Raw genomic sequence first — 20,487 nt, 5'->3', positions numbered from 1 at the left:
CATATATCCGCAATTCAAAGATACATAACATCATTTTCCTAATCGAAACAAATACATACTTCGTGATTTGCTCAAAGACATTCTGGATGCATCCAGTATCCTTTCTGTACACTGTTGTATGTTAAATTTAAATCCTTACAGTGCAGCCTGGTGTACAAGTCCCCCATGAAACAAGATTCATCCTCTTCCGAATAGCTAACTGTAGAATTTATTTTAGAACCAAGACACTCCTTTATCACAGTTAAAGCTTTTTGGTTGCCCCTTTTTTTTTTTTCTTTAAACACAAATTTCTGTGTAAGAAATGATTTTGGCATTCCCCAGGTAGGGGTTCCACCTTGTCACAGTTTTGTGAGGTCAAATGGTAAAACCAGAGCTCCTGAGCAAGGAAGTTAACAGTGCCATCACGCTACCATTCTTGAGGGCCTACCAACTTTGACAATTCATAATGTAACAGCAGATTTTCAGAGTATGATGCAAAGTGCTCCTCTAACGTTTTTTTTAAAGGAAGGTATAACAGAAGTCAGTATTTGTGGATAAAGAAAAAAAAAAATTATCAGGTTCAGGTTTAGTTATCTGCCTATTTTATTTAGTTATTTTAGTCATGTTACCATTCTAACATCTGTATTTTACTTATGACGAAGAGGTACCCATTAAAAGAAGGGCTGAACCAAAATGAAAAATCGAAATTAACACATTTACAACTTCAAAAAATTTATTTATGGTTACTTATGAGTGACAATATTATCAAACATTTCCTAGAAAAGACAAGGAAAAATTGCTGATTCTACTTCGTTGTTTAACCAGACTTTTACGAAATCTTCAAAAAAACCCAAAACCCTGCGTGAGAAAAGAAGAAATACTACATTCTTGTCTGTGAACAGTGCCCCTGCTGCGCTGCCCACTCTGCAGTGGGTCTACCAGCCACGTGTGCTGGGTCAGGCAGGGAGCGAATCCTACTGCTATCAAACCATCTCACAGGTGCGTGTCACGTCTCCAACGCACTGAACCTCTGCCAGAGCAAGCAGTTTCCAAATCAAAGCTGACTTAGGGCACAGCTTTATCCTCAATCCTTCCTAACTGTACAAAAAGTTAACTTTAACTGTACATTACCTGTTAGAAATTTCTGTAACATTTCTCTCTATTTCTAACATACACTTAGTTTGTTTAAGTATGGCTCTATGTTTTTTTGCAGTTCGTTTACCCTGATCCACTTTTAGTTTAGTAATTAAAACAGGATTAGTTAGGTAAAACCATACATTTTTTTCCCCTTCTTAAAATATACTCTTAAAGCAAATTACTTTATTAATGTACCATACCATTACTTGGTATCAGCTCCATGTCCCAAGGACTCATCTTCTCAGTATCACCGTTGTCCCAGCTTAAAAATAAGCACATCTGATTTATCTACTAATACTGCTTCAACAATGTAATTATTTAATGTTTCTAACATAACTTATTTATATATCACAGAGTATTATAATAAACTGGTACAGTGAGACGCACGACTGAATTTAATGAAAGCAAGTTGCTCAGTCAGTACTTTAAATGAAATAACTAATTAAAATAAAAGATTGAAGATAAATCTGCTAACCAGACATTGTAGCATTGAAATAAGCTGTCGGGATAATCAGGCTGAAGAGGTTCCTGGCTCTCAATTGTTCCAAACCACCAAGCATCATCTATCACAGACCTGAAACGATCACCTAGGTAAGAACACAAAACAATGTCATCAATACGAGGCACCTTACTCCTCCCAAAAAAGGGCATTTTTTAGATACATTTGGCTTGATCTTGAATACAGAAATCCATTTGAACACTTGTAGCATCAACAGGCAAACATGAGTCGTACTCAGTTTAAAAGAATTATTGTTTCTGAAAACTGCTTTTAAACCAAAATGAAAGTTAATATGGCATTAAACCCCCAATGATTTACAAATCTATCTACATATTCTTTATATACGAATTTACTTAATTTCATATAAAAAGTAAGACATTTCGATGCTGCAACTTTAAGACTCAAACTTACTTGCCTTAAACACTACATGCTATCTATCTTAAAATAACGGAGCAGTGACACTTTCCTATGGGGAATATTTTATATGCTGCTGAGCTCCTCCTCCTTAGCTTCTGAAGTGCTTTTTCAGCTACCCAAATGTAACTCAGAGGTTTACTGCCTTTACTATGCAGGCAATCTGACTGATAAAAGAATAAAATCTATTAAAGCTTCTTTAAAAGGTTAGCAAAGTAATTTGCTATGACTTGAAATGGTTCCACTGCTGCAAAGCATTTGCCTAGCTGCAAAAAAAGGTCAGAAACGTTATTAAAAAAAATTACACATGAGAATAGGTGTATTACAGGCCATCATAAATTCTAACATTTTCTGTAACACATGCCATGGAATTTAGAAACAATTTTTAGTGCAGTATTCATTTTGCTCAATACAAGTACAAATGTAATTTAAGTCTGAGATTCCAAGAACTGCACAGTTTTGTTTTCATGGGATTTGAATATGCACACACTTTCTCAACTGCTGCCATGTTTTTTCTATTTCAGTACATCCACACTCTGCCTAAATGCTTGCTGCAGTTGTCTGAATTAATAGGAAGTAAATATATTCTCAAAAATGTTCTGCTTTCTTTACTGCACTTTTTTTTTTTTTAATTTAATGGATTGCAAGTACTTCTAGGACAATTACAAAGCTTCCATTAATACTTTTAGTTACGCTGAATGTAACAGAACCAAGTATACCCGAAATATCTGAAATGCAAGATCAAAAATGTAAATAAGGGCTGATGCTTTATTTTAAAGGAATAAATTATTCTGAAAAGCTCTTAAAGTACAGTCTCCTCATATGGCATTCCCTAGTGATCAGTTTTACAAAGAAATATGTGGAGGTACAACTGTGAGTGCCTTCATAGGGCTGAACATTAAGCAGATCAAAACCATTTAAAGGAGCGTACGCTGGCAGCCACTTCCAATTTCTCAAGAGCCACACAGCATTCCAATGGACAGAATGATAACGCAGAGAACAAGGCAATTTTAAAAGCCCACAGAACAATCTCTTGAATCACTATTTTTCCAGTGTCCTCTGTGTTACCTCATCTATGCAGACAGCAGACCAAAAAGTCTTATTAGAAGAAGGATTTAACATAATTTTCCAGAACTGTGTATCGCCAGATAACGTTAGCTTGAGGAAAATACAAAACGTGTGTTAGTGGCCACTAAGTGTAAGAGACAGGTATGCGCACCTGTCTAAGACATACAGTAAAGCTACAGGAATACCTTTTAGCCCAAGTATTAATCTTGTAAACTATAATAAGACAAAGATATGCAATAAATAGAATCTGAGTAGAAATAAAAACTTGTCACTTTCAAGCTTTTAAAGTTTGTTCTTTCTGAAAGGATTCATACATAAATATACACTTACTATAAAAGAAAATTATAGATAAGTAAATATTCTTCCCTAAAACAAACAAAACCAAAAACACACTACAAAAAAACCCACACCAGAACACCAAGGATTGTTATTGGTTAGAAGATCAATGTTTTAATGACTTAAAAGTGGAGCCCGAAAATTTAATATGCCGTGACTCTCCAAACAGTAGCCTATAAAAATATTGATTTGTAGGCTAAGTGCCAGAAATTATAGAGAAATAAGAAAAGATAGTAACAGCAGTCCTGAAGAGACAAACCAATAATTGCATGACATGAAAAAAAAATACCAGTTTGTTGATGAAGAGCTATGGTAAAAGTTCAGAAGACCTGAGCATGTCAGGTAAGTCTTGGGGATTTCAGATTCGTGCGGTTAAATATACAGGAACAGTTTCACGTCCAGTTCTAAGGCGTCTCCCCTTACCCTGGCAGAAAGCATGATCTACTTTCAAGGAACATTTTTATATCGTGTTGCACATTGCAACAAAACAGTGCACGATTTGTTCCAAGTACATAAGCATACACTGGTAAAATATCCAAAGCATCGATGCAGCGAGCAGGCAGCACTCTTGAAGGCTCCTGCAAGAGCTGTAACACTTTTACAGCACTGTCTTTGTTGTCCCTCCTTTAGCTTTTCAGAGCAGGAGACTATTTTACCAGTATTTATACCACCCAAAAGAGGAACTGAAAAACGAACTGAACTCTAACACACGCTTGTCAGAGTTATAAGCTGGCATTAGACGCTACTGGCCTGAAATTCACGTTATCTACATTGAAGGCTTGACAAAATGTTCCGGCACTTCCAATATTTTTTGTGTAGCTCCGATTCTTTCCACATTGCAAGTTTGTAGAAATACAGCTGCCAGCCCAGGAAGGAGATGCTACCTGTGCTCATAGTCTTAAGAGCAGCAAGGGTAACATTTCAAAGTCCCTCCTCTACTCTTGGATTTCTATCACAACAGCTGACTTCTGGCTAGGCACTTCACATACAAGGTACGGCGGTCACTCTTCTACTGCTGCCGTGATCTTGTGGGAAAACACATACGGCATGGCAGAGGAGGACAAGATCACAGACTCATGACCATCAGGAAAGGAGCAAATCTTGGTGACATATTAGTAGATGTTGACCGATCTTGTCTCTTAAGGGATCTTTAAACTGAAATCATCTGTAAAGATATCGAGGTTTACATTTCCAATTCAATCGGAAGCCTAGGGTTTTTATCAAATTCCCTACAGAACTGAAGGCGAGCCGTCTTTTCGGACAACATAATGTAAAGTATGAGGTGATATGGAAGTTATTAATACGGCATCATGTAATTTATACAGCTACTGCTACGGCACACGTCTTAAGGAAGGATATCATGATGTACATCAAAGCACAGGAGATCAGTTCATCTCTTCTGGCAGAAAAGTCAGGAAAGAAAGAATAAAAAAAGAGCTTTTAACATCCAGCTGTGCCACTTCTTCAGGTTACTGTACCTAGGTACAATGAACTCAGGAGAGGACAGCAGTTTGAAAACAGTGAATATAGACTAAGGAGGCAGCATATTTGCAGAAACATATGTTGTATTGGTTGTTTATACACAGGCAATCAGATAGACTATCATGTTCTTGTATTAAAATCCTCCTTCTCCTGTATGATGCTTTGCCTGAAATGGCAAGAAATGCTGGCAAATCAGCTGCGTACATGCTAGCCACAGCTCCTGAACAGAACCACCGCAGGAATTCAGTTGGCACAGTAATCACTGCTACTTTGCAAAAAATGTGTTTAACATTGAGACCTGCTTTAAAAAAAAAGGCAGGCTATCAACATTTCACTTTCAGGAACATGCCGCTTCACAGAATATACTGAGATACTGGAAAGGACTTAACGGTGCCTGTAATTCTGTAAACGTGGTCTCGTATACAAATTTCTCTCTTCGGGGAACAGAGTTCATCCTGAACTCTGACGAATCTGTAATACTTGCTAAATCAAAAGATTTAAGTTTCAGGGGCAGTCTAAGCCTGTTCTTATGAATGAGAACATACGTATTTCCTGACCTCCTGAAAAACACCCAACACCTTAAAGGATCATTTTGTAGTAATGCAGCTTTGTCGCCCCCTAGTTATATCTCATTGTTGAAAGGCGATCTTTGTTATCCTAAGGAAAAGACGACTAGGAAATAGATCTGACTGGAGGACATGCCCATCATGGACATTCTCCAGTATCCCACACTTCAAAATAACTAATCACGGGCAAAGTAAAATGAATCAAAAACATTCCCACATCACACAGCAGTGAATTATAATTATATACACTTCAGTGAAGCTAAACCATATGGGGTTTAGAACACAATTCAAACAAGCATAAGGAGATGGGAAAGGTATTCTCTTTGTACAATCTAGAGACCATAGATTTCAAATGGTGGAGGTGTTTCCATAGTTCCAGCATAAATTCCATAAATGGAAAAAAAAAATCTAGTAGCAATGCAGTTCTAAGCCTTCAATCAAAAAAAAAAAAAAAAAAGACAGATATAGGCGACAGTAAGTTATCACTTACCAATCAACATCATATTTCTAAAAAGTATTCATAATTCCTCTCTGCAAACCCACAGCTGAGATTGTCTTTGCACTTTCTTTTACAGATCACCTTCACTATTTTGTTTGCTTGCTGTAGCTTCAGTCAAGGACAAAGTAGGACTCCACATCCAAATGCAGACAGAGCTTATTCTCAGATCATAGAATCATTTCGGTTGGAAAAGACCCTTGGGATCGAGTCCAACCATCAACTCCACTCTACAAAGTTCTCCCTTACACCATATCCCTTAACACCGCATCTAAATGAGTCTTAAACACATTCAGGGATGGTGACTCCACCACCTCCCTGGGCAGCCTATTCCAGTGTCTGACCACTCTTTCTGTGAAGAATTTTTTCCTAATGTCCAGCTTAAACCTACCCTGCTGCAGCTTGAAGCCATTCCCTCTTGTTCTATCACTAATTACCTGTGAGAAGAGACCAGCACCAACCTCTCTACAACGTCCTTTCAAGTAGTTGTAGAGAGTGATGAGGTCTCCCCTCAGCCTCCTCTTCCTCAAACTAAACAGTCCCAGCTCCTTCAATCGCTCCTCATAAGATTTATTCTCCAGGCCCTTCACCAGCTTCGCTGCCCTCCTCTGCACTCGCTCCAGCACCTCGATATCTCTCTTGTATTGAGGTGCCCAGAACTGGACACAATACTCAAGGTGTGGCCTCACCAGTGCTGAGTACAGGGGGACAATCACCTCCCTCCTTCTGCTGGTCACACTATTTCTAACACAAGCCAGGATGGCACTGGCTTTCTTGGCCACCTGGGCACACTGCTGGCTCATGTTCAGCCGCTTGTCAATTAGAAGCCCCAGGTCCTTCTCTGCCAGGCAGCTCTCCAGCCACACTTCCCCAAGCCTGTAGCGATGCATGGGGTTGTTGTGGCCCAAGTGCAGGACCCGGCACTTGGCCTTGTTGAAGCTCATACCGTTAGCATTGGCCCATCGGTCCAATCTATCCAAGTCTCTCTGTAGAGCCTCCCTATCCTCATGCAGATCAACACTCCCGCTTAGCTTCGTGTCATCTGCAAACTTGCTGATGATACACTCTATGTCCTTATCAAGGTCATCAATAAAGACGTTAAACAGAAATGGTCCCAACACCGAGCCCTGAGGGACACCACTTGTGACCGGCTGCCAGCTGGATTTAACTCCATTGACCACCACTCTTTGGGACCGCCCATCCAGCCAGTGCTTGATCCAGCAGATCGTGTGCTCATCCAGGCCATGAGCTGCCAGTTTTTCCATGAGAATTCTATGGGGGACAATGTCAAATGCTTTTCGAAAGTCTAGGCAGACAATGTCCACAGCCTTTCCCTCATCCAATAATCGGGTCATCTTGTCATAGAAGGAGATCAGGTTCGTCAGGCAGGACCTGCCTTTCCTGAACCCATGCTGACTAGGCCTGATCCCCTGCTTGTTCGTTATATGAGTTGTAATGGCACTCAATATGATCTGCTCCATGACCTTCCCCGCTACTGAGGTCAGACTGACAGGCCTATAGTTTCCCGGATCCTCCTTTCTGCCTTTTTTGTAGATGGGTGCTACATTTGCTACCCTCCAGTCCATTGGGACCTCCCCAGTTAGCCATGACTTCAGGTAGATCATGGAAAGTGGCTTGGCAAGCATGTCTGCCAACTCTTTCAGCACTCAACTCACACAGATTTCAGCATAGTATTAGGATTTATTTACTATAACCTACTTTTTAATAAGTTATCATGAAAAATAGGTAGACACTCAGAAAAACAAACAAAAACACACCAAGAAACTCCCCACAACTCACCTATATTCCATCGCCTATGTTTTGCATCATCAAACTGCTGCCTCAAAACTAGGAAATCTATGACGTCTGGCATATCATGGTACCTAATTACAATAGAACACACAACTATTAAGCAATAAAACAGCGAAGGCAGGAAGTAAAGCCCATACATAAAAAAATAACACTTTGAATTCAACACTTCTCAAGTCGCATTAATGGTATCTTAACTTTCAACCTCAACCCCCACAAGAAAGCCCCCAATTTAAATATAATATTGCTTTCCTTACTTCATGGTGAATGATCCTCCCGTTAGTTTACCCGTATCAGGGTCAAGAAATGCTAGTTTAAGACAGCAAAGAGTGGGCAATCCCACCTCATACTTTATCCCAACTATTTTCATCAGCTCTTGCTCCTGGAATAAACAAAATGTTATGTACCACCACTGAAGTTAAGATTACTATAATAACCTTCTGAAACATGCAAATATGAGTATACTGAAAAAAACAGATTTCTGACAGAACATGTCAAAATCGCATATCTGAAATTTAGTCTTTCAAAACAAGCTATTATTTCACAATGTAACTTCTTTGAAAAATACTTTGCTACAAAGTGTAACCACCTCATCTGCTCAAGCAGATGCAAAAGGAAGTACAGTTTAAGGCCTGATTTCATTTGACTATTTAACTTTTTCCCCCCTTATCTTAATATATTAAAAGCACAACATTAGAAACATCCGTATCAAAAAATCTTCTTTCGGTTGGTTTCCCAACTTTTTTAATATTAAGGTACAAAGAAGAATGAAAAAGAAGTCATACCCGTAGTTCCATTTTATGCCATGGTTGTTTCTTGGGATTAATACTATATATTTTGTTCTTCTTAGCCATTACAACGTATGCTTCATGACCTTGTCGGAAATAGTAGACCTAAAAGTGAAATGTGACAGTTATCTAACAAAGACTTTGAGGAGTTGAAATGCGAGCATACGACGGCTATGCAGTGTGTGTACTTTCTATTTTATCATCAACTTTTTTCCACTTTGTTTTTCTGCAAAAGTCACAGGTTCTCAAAAAATTAAGTGGTGGACAATTAAAGCAGGTATCATAGAAACACATATAGAAAAAGTAGGAAAGATTCAGAACATCATTTGTCCTATGAGCAAAATATCCTAAATTACACATGAGACCAAAATGAAATCAGTAACAAAAACATGTATTTATCATCGCGCTAGAGAACAATTCAATGACAGGAACATGAATTCCACTAATGCACCCGGTTATTCATCACTGTAGGAGAGCCCTAAGATGACAATCACGTATCACTAAAATAACTATCTGGCTAATCATATCTTTTTTGAATAAGAAATATATTCTAGAAGGAAAATTCAGCTGTTTGTTATTGTTCTGGTAAGATTTTCGTGTTTGCTCCCATACCACCGAACAAACAGCCTAACAAAGACACTAACAAATGGAAAATGGACATTTCAAGTGCCTATTAAAAATTTCCAAATCCTTCCACTATAAATTTCCATGGTTCAGTCATCCAGAATCTATTAGTTTTACTTTGATCCTGTAGTATACGATACCACGTGGATGACTATTTTTGTTATAAACCATTATTGTAATAAAGTAGTATGCTCAAAACCTTAAACATATATGCAAGGAATCTATCTGAAATGCAAAACAGAGGTTCCTCAAAGTAAACAGAACAAAGAACTGATAAACAGCTGTATTCCAGGTATGATGCATTCCACACAAAAAAATCCTCTAGAAGCGCCCTAAGCCATAAACGTGGGATTTCCACCAAGTAGCACACAACAACTTAAATGTAAAGGTCTGACAGAACAAAAAAAGCAGAGTGAAAAGCCCTCACTAAGTTTTAAAATACATTTATAACAAATAAACACATTAACATTTGTATTTCGACACGCTCTCCAAAGCTGTTGCATCATAAAAGATTATAAACAAGCATCTATCAAGTTTCTACATTAACAGTTACTGAACTATCTTCATGTCACGTGACAAGTTTTGTTTTGTTTTTTTTTTTTTGAAATGGAAAAGGACTCAGCACTACAATTCTTTTAAACTCTTCTTTTTCCAGAGTATTCGACATGGACAATATCCTCATAGGCAGAAAACACACAGTAGTTACAGAAGGCACGAAAAGCAGTGAGAATCTCCTATGCACTGTCAGAATCTAAACAGGCAGGAAAAGCAACAGAGGCTTCTGAGACACAGACCTAAAATAATGCCAATTTTAAATTACACTTTCAACGTTGTGACAATTGTTTCCCATACTTTCCAGTGAATCAAACCAAAAAATCCACTTAGTGACACTGGCTACAAACAATTCCTCCTACACTTACTGTTTCTGCTAAACTCCTACATAAATTCAACCCACTGTTTACACAAGTGAACCATTTTTATTTTGTAAATGACTCTAAGCATTGCATCTTCTGTCATCATCAGAAAGATATCTGTGGAATAAAGAATTTATGCCTTTTTCCAGGACGTTACTTTTTAAATCTTGATGAATTCCTGCTTCTGCACGTTTGTTGTAGTACCCAGACAAGACTGTTCTTTACTGTGTTAATGGCAGAATACGCCAACGAATATGCATTGTATTTCGACAATCAGATAGGGAAATTGCAGTCCCATCTTTCTGGTGTGTTTTCCACCATTCCTCAAGACACATGACAAAGGTCTGTAAATGGCAGTATTCACTAAGGGAAAAGGGATGGTACGTGCTATTCTTATGCACTAACTAAATATAGCACTACTGTTTTTCTGACTTGTTTGTACAGCTGTAAGAACAAATTTGAAATATCTCTCCTCCCAAATCTTATAAGACATACTGCCCATCCACCAAAATGTTTGAAGGCCACACGAGACCTCTTATCATATTTCTCTAATTAAACCCATCTTTTATTTCTGTGGATCTCTCATTTCTAGATGAATAGCTTCTTTTCACTGGGGAGAGCAGGTATCAGAGGCTGAATTTTAGACTGAGCAGCTTGATTACAAACTTACTCTCTGTTTGTGCAACTACTCCTGCTTTCTAGGCACAGGACAGGAAATTTCCTGTTCACCAATATAAAGTATTTTTCAGCAAAAGGATGCAGCCTGCTTAGATATTCCTAGTACACACTGCACATGCTATTTGGCAGGTGCCAAACAAAACACACCAGTTTATCTTACTGAACCAATACGATGTTAAAGTCTCCTGAATAACATGGTACGGATAAATCCTTGGCGGCTTCACTGTATCTAGATGGCATCAGGCACCAAATATATTTATTTGGACTTGATCTTTTGAACAGCACAGTCTCTGAAATGTGCTTGCTGAAGGGCATAAATACATAAGCATTTTCTCCGGTTGCAATTCTCACTTTGAAGTGCTCCTTCCCTCCCTCACTAGCAATGCCCATGTAGTTTTGGCATAGCTGTGCTGCGAACTGCAGCGATGAAGCGATCCAGTAAAACCAAAACTGCTTGCGTATGCAGCCTCTGCTCCTCATTCAGTTTCTAAAAGGTGGTGCCTACAAACAGCTCTAGCTCAGGACCAAAGTTAATCAGCTTTGCCACCACGTCAAGTATCTCCAACTGCTTTCTAAAAGTGTAAGCTATACGAGAACTCTGTTTAGTACCTCAGAAACATGTCGCTCCCTGAAGAGCCACCAAACTACACCCTACAGCATAGGCCAGCTATTTCCTCTTATTTTAACCTGAGGGGATTTTAGGAAACATGCACAGACTCCGGTTTTCAAGACTGCCTTCTATCTGATACTACTTATTCATATAATTCACTGCAGTGTTCAGATGCTATATATTCCAGAGTAGAAACTGGTGGGTGTGTTCTGCTACTGTATTTTGAGACACCTGGGCCATGTTTACAAAGTGTTTACAGTCTAGTTCATATAAAATACAAAACTTCCTTGTAGTTTTCTGTTGTAAGAGACCAGGAGTTTTCTGGTATCAGAAACACAACTGAAAAGGACAATATCAGAGTTTTTCTTCAGAATAAATGAATTTAAAAAAATAAAATCAAATAAAAACCACACAACCCCCCCCCACCATTTCCCCAGAGGTTTAATTCCTATTTTTCGCTTCAAGTCCCAAACTGAGGCTTCCCAAGCAACTTAAATTCATATTTGATTTCTTACCTATTCTTCAGCATACAGGTTACTTTACAACTAAGGACTAGTTTCACTAGACAAAGCATCTCACACGGCTTGTATACACGCATCATAAGGAAATTAACACACTGGATGTAGTACAAGAGGGAATGTTACTGCAACAGCATGGAATAAAAAAAGTCAAAGCAACACTGGGCAGAGTATTTTTTAAGTATGGGAAAGACTACAGGAAGCGAAAACAAATTTTCGCCAGATCAAAGAATGTTTTGAAAAAAATCCCAAATATTCTGATGATAAATCTCTGGGAAAAATGCACATAAGAAAATAAAAAAGGCAAAAGCAAGCTGAAAGAAGCAAAAACACAGAAAAACTACAATACCTCATCCCCCATCTGTGGCACAAATGGGCACCGACGAGGAACAGTGTCTGTAATCCATGCTGAAGGCAGCCATTCTTCCAGTGTCAAACCATTTTCTGCCAGAACTCCTACAGCCAGCCTCTGAAGAAAATGCACACAGAAGATTATGAATAAACTAACATTTGAGTAACCCTTGTATTTTGGGACGTACTTTATTAAAATCAACTGCCATTTCCTAAGTATATTGAATGCAAAAAGCCAGTGTGAAGATAAGTCTTACTTAACTGCTTACAATAACATCAAGACCAAAAACAATAATCTGAAAAATAAGTGGGTTTTTTTTAGTTGATTTTTTTTTTTTTTTAGTTTGTTGGTTTTAGGGGTGGTGGTAGTGCTCTTCTAACAACGACTGAATTTATTAACACTCCAGTAACTGTGTCTTATGCCCCAAAAGAGATAAAACTGAAATATACCATTCTCTTTAACCAAATTCACACAGTTGCCTTGGCCCATAAGACACCGCAACTATACAGCTGCCTCCAATTAAGGCATCCCACAAAATGAGAAGACATTAACAAACATTAATTGGAGGTAAAGCACATGGAAATGACCCGAATTGGACACATCCACATTACCTACTGGCACATTTACTATCATGTCCTGTGGAAGTGCATTTTCAGATTTTATGTCCACATCATGTATTTGTCAGTAACGAAGCTCAGGGCAGCAGCTGGTCCTAGGTGCAGGCTGCATGCCTGTATCTAACAGGCCAAGTAAAGCAGGTTTTTGTACAACCATTCAAGCCAGCTTGCTTTGAAATTATTAACAGCATCTTGTGCATGTACAGAAAGCAACCTTGGATGGTTGTACAGAAATCCACTCCATGTAGCTACCGACTGAAGGAAGACCCTCCATCCCCAGACAGCAAATGGGATACTCCACGTGTAACTCCATTGCACAAATCCAAATCTGGTTTCACCAGGAACTGCTTCAAGCGCACCACTGGACACTGGCGGGTACCACAAGAAAAAGTCTACACGCAGGTAAAAACAAACAATAACAACAACAACAACAAATCAAAACAGAATCTCTCCCTTGCAATACATCACTAACATAGAAGCAGCTTGTGGATTCTGAGGTTCAAGCAGGCCTGTCTTGTGAAAAACTGATGCACTGCATCAGCGAAAAGTCTGTCTGGCTCATTAGTGAACTATGGGAAGGTAATAAGATACAGCCTTTAAACAGAAAATCTTCCCTTGTTATAACTTCACACATTAATCATCAGTTTAAGACCCTCTGGAAGCCAAACCTGAATTCAGTTAATCATCAGGAAGAGACTAGTCCCAGTGAATTTGTCTAATCATTTCTGAAACTCTACTAAATCCTTTAGTAATTAGTTCCACAACCTGATTATGTGCTCAGGGGGTTTAGGGTCTTTGTTTGCTTTCAGGGGGTGGGGGTGGAATGGGGAAAGGGCTCTTTGTTGAGCTTCATGTCTGTGTCATTGGGTGTTACATCTCACTGTAACAAAATAAGGAAGGAAATAATTCTGCACTTATTCATTTCTAAATCATTTGTAGTTTTATAAAAGCTTTTTATCGTATCTCCTCCAAACTTTCTCCATTCTACATGTCAGCCTCTTTGTGTCTGCCCCAAAGAAATATTCTGTACCTTTGATCTTCACGAGTGCTCCTTTCTTGCCCTTCTTCACTGCTGTATCATTTTTTAGATTGATTTTTTGTGGAGGGGGATTAGAAATGTAAGCACTGCTGAAAAATCTCGACAGCTCATGTGCTAATAGAGAAGAATGACATCCTTTCTCTACTCCTTTCTTAATTCCTAAGATTCTGTGCCCGGCTACAAAAATGGTCAAAACTTCTTTCCTCAGGGGAAAGCCCTAATTTTGATACAGGGTAGGAATCAGGAAGAACTTTCTACCAGTAAGAATTGTAAGTTTTCTGCCCAGTAAGAAGGTAGAATCTCCACCACAAGAAACTTCAAAGACAAACATCTGTCAGGAATGACAGGTATAATTAATCCTTCCTAGGGACAGAGGGAAGACTTTCTGATATTCCTTCCAGCCTAGTATTTTCTTGTGATTCAAGAAAGGAGCAGGCCCCATCTTTCAAAATCTGAAATATCTAAGTCTGATATTTTTGGAATCAAAGACCTCCCACATCTTGATAACTGGGACCAAAATAGATGCAAGATTCCCAAAACACTCAGTTCGGCTTTAATCTAAGTGGGAATACTAGGCTGTCGGCTAGTCTTACAGTAAAAAGCTAAACTAGGGGTTTCAACCATCAAAAAAACCCCAAACACCACCATCTATTCTCCTCATCTCATACCTTCTTCTGGTTTCAGACTGTATCAATACCAAGATACTTTTAGTATCAACACTACGACCAATGACTGCATACAATAAGCAAAAAGTAGCCTAATCAAGGAGTAAAGACTATCACCTAAAATCCTGCATGTCATACCTGCGACTCCCAGTAGAGCTGATACTATGCCAATCTGCATATTAAAATAGCTGTTTTGTCAGTCTACCTTCTAATGAGGGCTGAAATACTGAGGTAATGATCTGAAGACTCCTAATCTTATAAACAAACAGAAAACAGTTATTTAGTTACTTAGATGATGAAATTGGTTTCCTTGGGTATTGCAAAAATAGAAGCTATGCGCTTATGAAAGCAATTAACATCTACCAGATAAATCAGTTCTGGTCTCTGCGAAGAATGAAGAAACAAAGTCTTCTGATCTAACACTTAATTAAAAACAAAACACCCCCCCCTCAAAACCACAACACACTGTAAACAACAAAAGTCACTGAAAATTTCCATGTACTAATCTAAACTGGAATAACATTGTTATGTTAGAAAGCAAACAAAACACCAACAGACAAAACCAAAATCCTGATCAAGTGAAATTCGCCTTGATGGAAATGTAGTGGCAAGTATAATGCAAAATATCATACATCCTGGTGGTAGAAAAAAAACTGACATGGTTGCGCAGAGCTAAAAGAAGCTGCAATTAAGGGGGGAGACAGTACAGCTGAAAAATTACAAGCACATGTTATACCAATACTCAATACATCCATAGAAAGGAAGCTTCTGGTCTGAGAAAAGATGGCGTTAAGGACATTAAAAATGGCCCTTAAGTGAAATGTATCATATTTAGAAAGCATATTATTAGAGCAATCTATCATTTGACTTACAAGAGTCAGTAGTCATCATTTATTACAAGTCATGATGTGTTTTCAAATTAGACAGCATTAAGTTGTATACGTAACTGAATCATTCACCCAATTCTTTCCAAGACAGCAGGAGTGAGCATCCTGTAATATACAAAGAACATCTAACCTTTTGTTTTCTCTCTTTGGGTTTCCTCTTCTTTGGTGATGTTGATGGTCCATCCTTCTCCTCAATCCCTTTTTTCCTTTCCTTTTTAATTTGCTTCTTTTGCTTTTCAGGTCCTTCTTCATCCTCTGAACTACTTTCTGCTTTCTTTGTTTTAATTTTAGGAATTTTCTTTGGTGGTTGCAAATTGATTCCTGCATCTGCCGTCCAGTCAGAATAATCACTAGAGTAGTCGCTACATATGATATGCCAAAGAAAAAAAGAAATTAAAACCCCAGAAGTTAAAAAGCAATTATTTGGGGTGCATTGGATTATATAACATAACCCAATACAAGATTATAGTTAACAGTCCAGATAACTACAAAATTTTAATAGTCAAAACCAGCGCCTAAACCCCTATATTCTATCTACAGTTTAAATGTAGTAAACCAAGCATCACTAGAAGTGAATCCGCTGTTTACTTGGTCAATTCAAGATGATACGTATTAAAGTCTGGATCTTGTTCTCAGGACTTCTGGTTTTGAATAGGTTTAAACACAAGTTAACCAAACCCCAAAATCTGCTAAAGAGGAAATGAAGGATGGGCTGAAGCTATCTCAATCTTTGCTCTCTAATTTCAAGCCAAGGCTCAGCAGAGGCAGTCACACAGCTCAGACCGACAGTCATAGGAAACTGCTACCACATGCCTGAAGCGTGCGCCTGCCTGCAAAGAACCACCCTCCTGCAGAACCAATTGGAAACAACTCTGCTTCCGGCAAACAAGGATGAAAGCTTCCCTAAATTTTAGTCAGTAATATAGCTGAAAATTAAATCCTGAAATTTAAGTTCCTTTTCATCTTCTCTTCTAAATATGCACAAGTTTTAGTTATTATTCATTAACCGCTTAGAGAGAAGATCATTTAACATTTATCAGCAGGACTTTTCTCTGTAAGGTATGCCGTCACTTACCTAGAACTGCCATCACTGTGCCATGCTCTTTCATCATCTTCTGATGTTCCACCACTGGCAACAACTACTTCTCCTTCCTAACAAAGTGTGGGGGAGACAGGGAAAGAGAAAGCATTTTCTTTGGAACTCAAAGAAATTATAATTCATGACAATATGACTAAAACTCTTCTAGGCTTTATTTGTGTTATAAACATATAGCATTATAAAAGCTTCCTGTTGCTAAAAAGGCATTTTAGTTTGCAGATAGCTACTTTACTCCAATGGACTTAACTAAATGAGAAGAAGAAAGAAAATATTTATGCCTGGACAGACACACAGTGTACATCAACTTTTTTTCAAACGTATAGGCAGTGGAGACCCGAGTGCTTCTCAATCTCCATTTAAAGAGGCTAGCTTACCTTTTTTAAAATTACTTCCAGCCCTTTTTAATGTAGCATTTCCACAAATTTTCAATTAATTATCAAAAAAACCCACCAGTACAAACCTTATATACTCTTATTATACATTTCTTCACTGTAGCTACAGAAGCACAGAATGGTTGAGGCTGAAGGGACCTCTGGAGGTCGTATTGTCCAACCTCCCTGTTCTGTTCAAGCAGGGCCACTTAGAGCCGGTGATGATACTGACAGGCCACATGGGCCATACTCATTAGGGTCACAAATATAGGGAAGATTTAACATTGCACACACTTACTTTGCAAATGCCCTTACAAATGAGCATTTCTCCCTTTCGTCAGTTACTTTTTAGTTAAAACTAAACACATAAAACAGCACGTGAAAACCTAATTCAACATCAATTTTTGAAGAGGTGAAAGAAAAAGCACAATGAAAAACGTAACCCGAGTTTCCACTAGGAAGTGTTTAATTAGCTGAAGCAGGAGCTTAATGAGTAGAAATGGAATAAATAAGATTGCCTCATGAATAAGAATCTTACATCTGAGGAACTATGTCCATTTTCTAACTCTTCAGCAGGCCTTGCAGTTTCTTCTACTGCGTATCTTGTACGGTAGTTGTGCTGATTAGCTTGCTGTTTTCTTGAGTCACTAGTGTCTAGTAAATGATCATGAGAATGGTTCTGTGAAAACATGAAAGTCAAAATACATCATTTTTGAGTATACGTTTTATTAATACATAGCACTTTCTTTAGTAATAGTATTCCAGGAAGCAACTTTTGCAGCAGCAAAAAGATACAAGTTTCAACACCACAAAATTTAAAACAGACCACAAGTCCAAAATTAAAGAGCTGCTGAAGAAAACACTTCACGTAAGTTGAGTGTAAGCACCAATCGTTTCAGTATATTCTGGAATTAATTAAAATTTCTTCCCAGATATAATGGAAAAGTCTTATCTTGAGTTATTAAAACTCTTCATTCTCTACAAGGTATGTATCAATTAATTACTGATAGGCTGCTAAGAGCTTGTAACAGCTCAAAGTTACACTAAAAATGGCCAGAGGAAAGGGGACTCTTACAGAAAACTCCAGAGTGTGTTCTTTTGCAATTGAGTGGTCAGATCTATTAAAGAGAGACTCATACAGTAATACATCCCTTAGCATACAGACATAACTGTTACCAAGTAAAGGCCTTTAAATGGTAAGATGACGCTTGGAAGACTTCAAATGAATGAGTCAGTTGGAAAGAATCTGAGTTTTTATGAAGCTCAGAAGAATGAAATAAGGCTGTAATTAAGAAAGACTTCACATTCCAGCATAAAAATATTTTGCTCCTCCTGTAGAACGTATAGTAAGGCAAACACTTGCTCTCAACACAAAGTGTATCATCTTGTATTAGTCCGCAAACCTTGGCAAAAAAAATAATCGAGAGCTATGATCTCAATTTCAAGAGTTTTGTGCTAACTCTTTTGGCATGGATATCTGAACTTCATCCTAGCTCAGATCCAATGAAGCAGTTTTTGGACACATTCCTAGATGCCGCAAAAGGATGTATGCATCCCCAGTGCTCTCCTTGCTTCCAAACCTCAGATCTAATCAATTAGGTGCTGATACGGTTGAAAAAAACAGTCCCTGAGATGAAGAAACCAGCAGAACTAGAGCAAACCACAGAAACATACTAATATTATCAGAGCCTTCTATCAGGCAGACTGCTTGTGCCTAGTTCTCTTGGATTTTTGTCTTTTGTAGGAAAGAGAACATCTTTCCTGTCGTGTATGATAAAAGCTGGTTCATGAGGTTAAATCTCCTCATTAAGGAAAAAACTCAAAACACTTTTTGGTGAAAACTGTACTAAAAACCGGCTAAGCAGTAGTAGCTAAGATTTGGGTTTCCTCAGCCACAGTAATTTTCCTTAAAATGCAGAACTCTGGTAACTAGAGCTTTTCTCCTACCCTCCCTGTTAGAAGATACGCACCTTTTTCTGGCACAACTGCAACAGTTCAGGAGGGCAGGCCAGCACACTGATCCACACAACTGCCTTACAGTGTTCACCAAAGCGCACAGGACCAACACAAACTGCTCTATGCTCTATTCAGTGTTTCTGTTCTGTCCAGTGAATTCAAGTTGGGGAAGCTACCATTGACAGCGCAGCTACCAGAGAAACTTCTAACGGGACTACTCAGCAATCAGCATTTTAACATTGCCCAAGACTTTTGAGACCAGAGGCATTCCTTCTTCTGGATTCAAACTGGCAGCACATACCAGATCTCCTCCAGCTGCTCTGACCTGACCCAGAACAGCTCTGAGACAACTAGTGGCTGAGCCCATCACACAGCCTTCTGGGGCTGCTCACTTCTCATCAAGTTCTCAAGATTCATTGCTCAAGCAGAGAGGTCACAAAAGCCAGCGTGAAAGCAACTTGCTTCTGCTACTGAATTGCGACTTTTTTTTTTTTTTTTTTAACTAAAGCCCATCAACCTCTTAGTATCATGAAACAGTATGAAAACGCACGGTCAACAGAATGGAATCACCTAAGCTCAATGAAAACAAACTAGTCAAGTATCCTTTACAATAATGAAGACAAATTTTGCAGAAGCTACATTACAGCCTGACTAGTGCTTATGTCTTCTCCATAGAAATAGAAGTCCTAAAAATTTACATCTCCATATTTATTCAGAGGTGAGAGGTGAGATTTCTCAAAAGGCTATTCTAAATACAGCTTTTCCCTATTATACTAGAACTACGGATCCTTGGAAAACTGAAGTGCTTTGCATTACTCTCTGGTTTTGGAAAAAAGTTCTTCTCTTTTTGGCAGTTCAAAGCTTAAGGAAAAGGACATCCCCTGCCCGCCTGATCATTCCTTCATAGAAGCAAATAACATCACCGTATAAATATTGGGCCATAGTGATGCCAACCGGTAACAAACTACTTTGGGAAGGATGCAATGCCCAAACAAGAAGGGGAAAAAAAAACCCCGAAGACAAAACCACAAGTAGTTATCCATAAGTAACACAATGGCAGAATGATTGAAGTCAGAAGGGACCTCTGGATGTCACCTTGTCTCAAGCAGGGACCAGAAAGGGACCATGAGGTATACATCTTGCCAAAAAATGTATTTTAACATCACTCCCATACAACACAGCTTTGCCAAAATCTGAGAAGCTGCAGGTCAGGCAGATCTTTATTTATCTGGGGAAAGGGTGGGATTGAGTGTGAAGTTTTAACTAAAAATATAAAACATTACAAGCTTTTTCTGACAAAATGGAATCTATCACCAACATTTTCAACAATGACTGAGGAAACACAGCTAGATGGTCTTTCACCACTCCCACCACCCCCCAAAGTATATCCTAAAGAAAGAGCTTGAAATTGTACTGTCAATTTCAACTAACTCCCCAGTTCAAGAAAGACAAGGAATTACTGTAGAGAGTCCAGCAGAGGTCTACAAAGATGACCAAGGTACTGGAGTGTCTCTGTCATAAGGAAAGGCTGAGAGACCTGGGTCTGTTTGGCCTGGAAAAGAGAAGACTTGAGAGGGGATCTC

At 38.6% G+C, this 20,487-nt stretch overlaps 1 protein-coding gene across 3 annotated transcripts in view; it reads right to left on the bottom strand.

The window, feature by feature from the left end:
* The window catches only part of PHIP (pleckstrin homology domain interacting protein), a 117,299-nt gene that overhangs the window by 20,523 nt on the left and 76,289 nt on the right, over positions 1 to 20,487 (bottom strand). For all 3 annotated transcript variants that reach the window (XM_063330130.1, XM_063330131.1, XM_063330132.1), the window contains 9 exons: positions 17,487 to 17,627; positions 16,554 to 16,630; positions 15,609 to 15,840; positions 12,268 to 12,387; positions 8,572 to 8,679; positions 8,044 to 8,168; positions 7,778 to 7,860; positions 1,592 to 1,703; positions 1,317 to 1,378 (listed from right to left, as the gene is read on the bottom strand). In XM_063330130.1, coding sequence (XP_063186200.1) covers positions 1,317 to 1,378; positions 1,592 to 1,703; positions 7,778 to 7,860; positions 8,044 to 8,168; positions 8,572 to 8,679; positions 12,268 to 12,387; positions 15,609 to 15,840; positions 16,554 to 16,630; positions 17,487 to 17,627 — 1,060 coding nt within the window. The remainder of the gene's footprint in view (positions 1 to 1,316; positions 1,379 to 1,591; positions 1,704 to 7,777; positions 7,861 to 8,043; positions 8,169 to 8,571; positions 8,680 to 12,267; positions 12,388 to 15,608; positions 15,841 to 16,553; positions 16,631 to 17,486; positions 17,628 to 20,487) is intronic.

The sequence above is a fragment of the Chroicocephalus ridibundus genome, chromosome 3 (genome assembly GCF_963924245.1).
Source record: "Chroicocephalus ridibundus chromosome 3, bChrRid1.1, whole genome shotgun sequence".
Lineage (NCBI taxonomy): Eukaryota > Metazoa > Chordata > Aves > Charadriiformes > Laridae > Chroicocephalus > Chroicocephalus ridibundus.
Note: the sequence above shows the minus strand (reverse complement) of the source record. Positions and strands in the feature narration are given on the sequence as shown.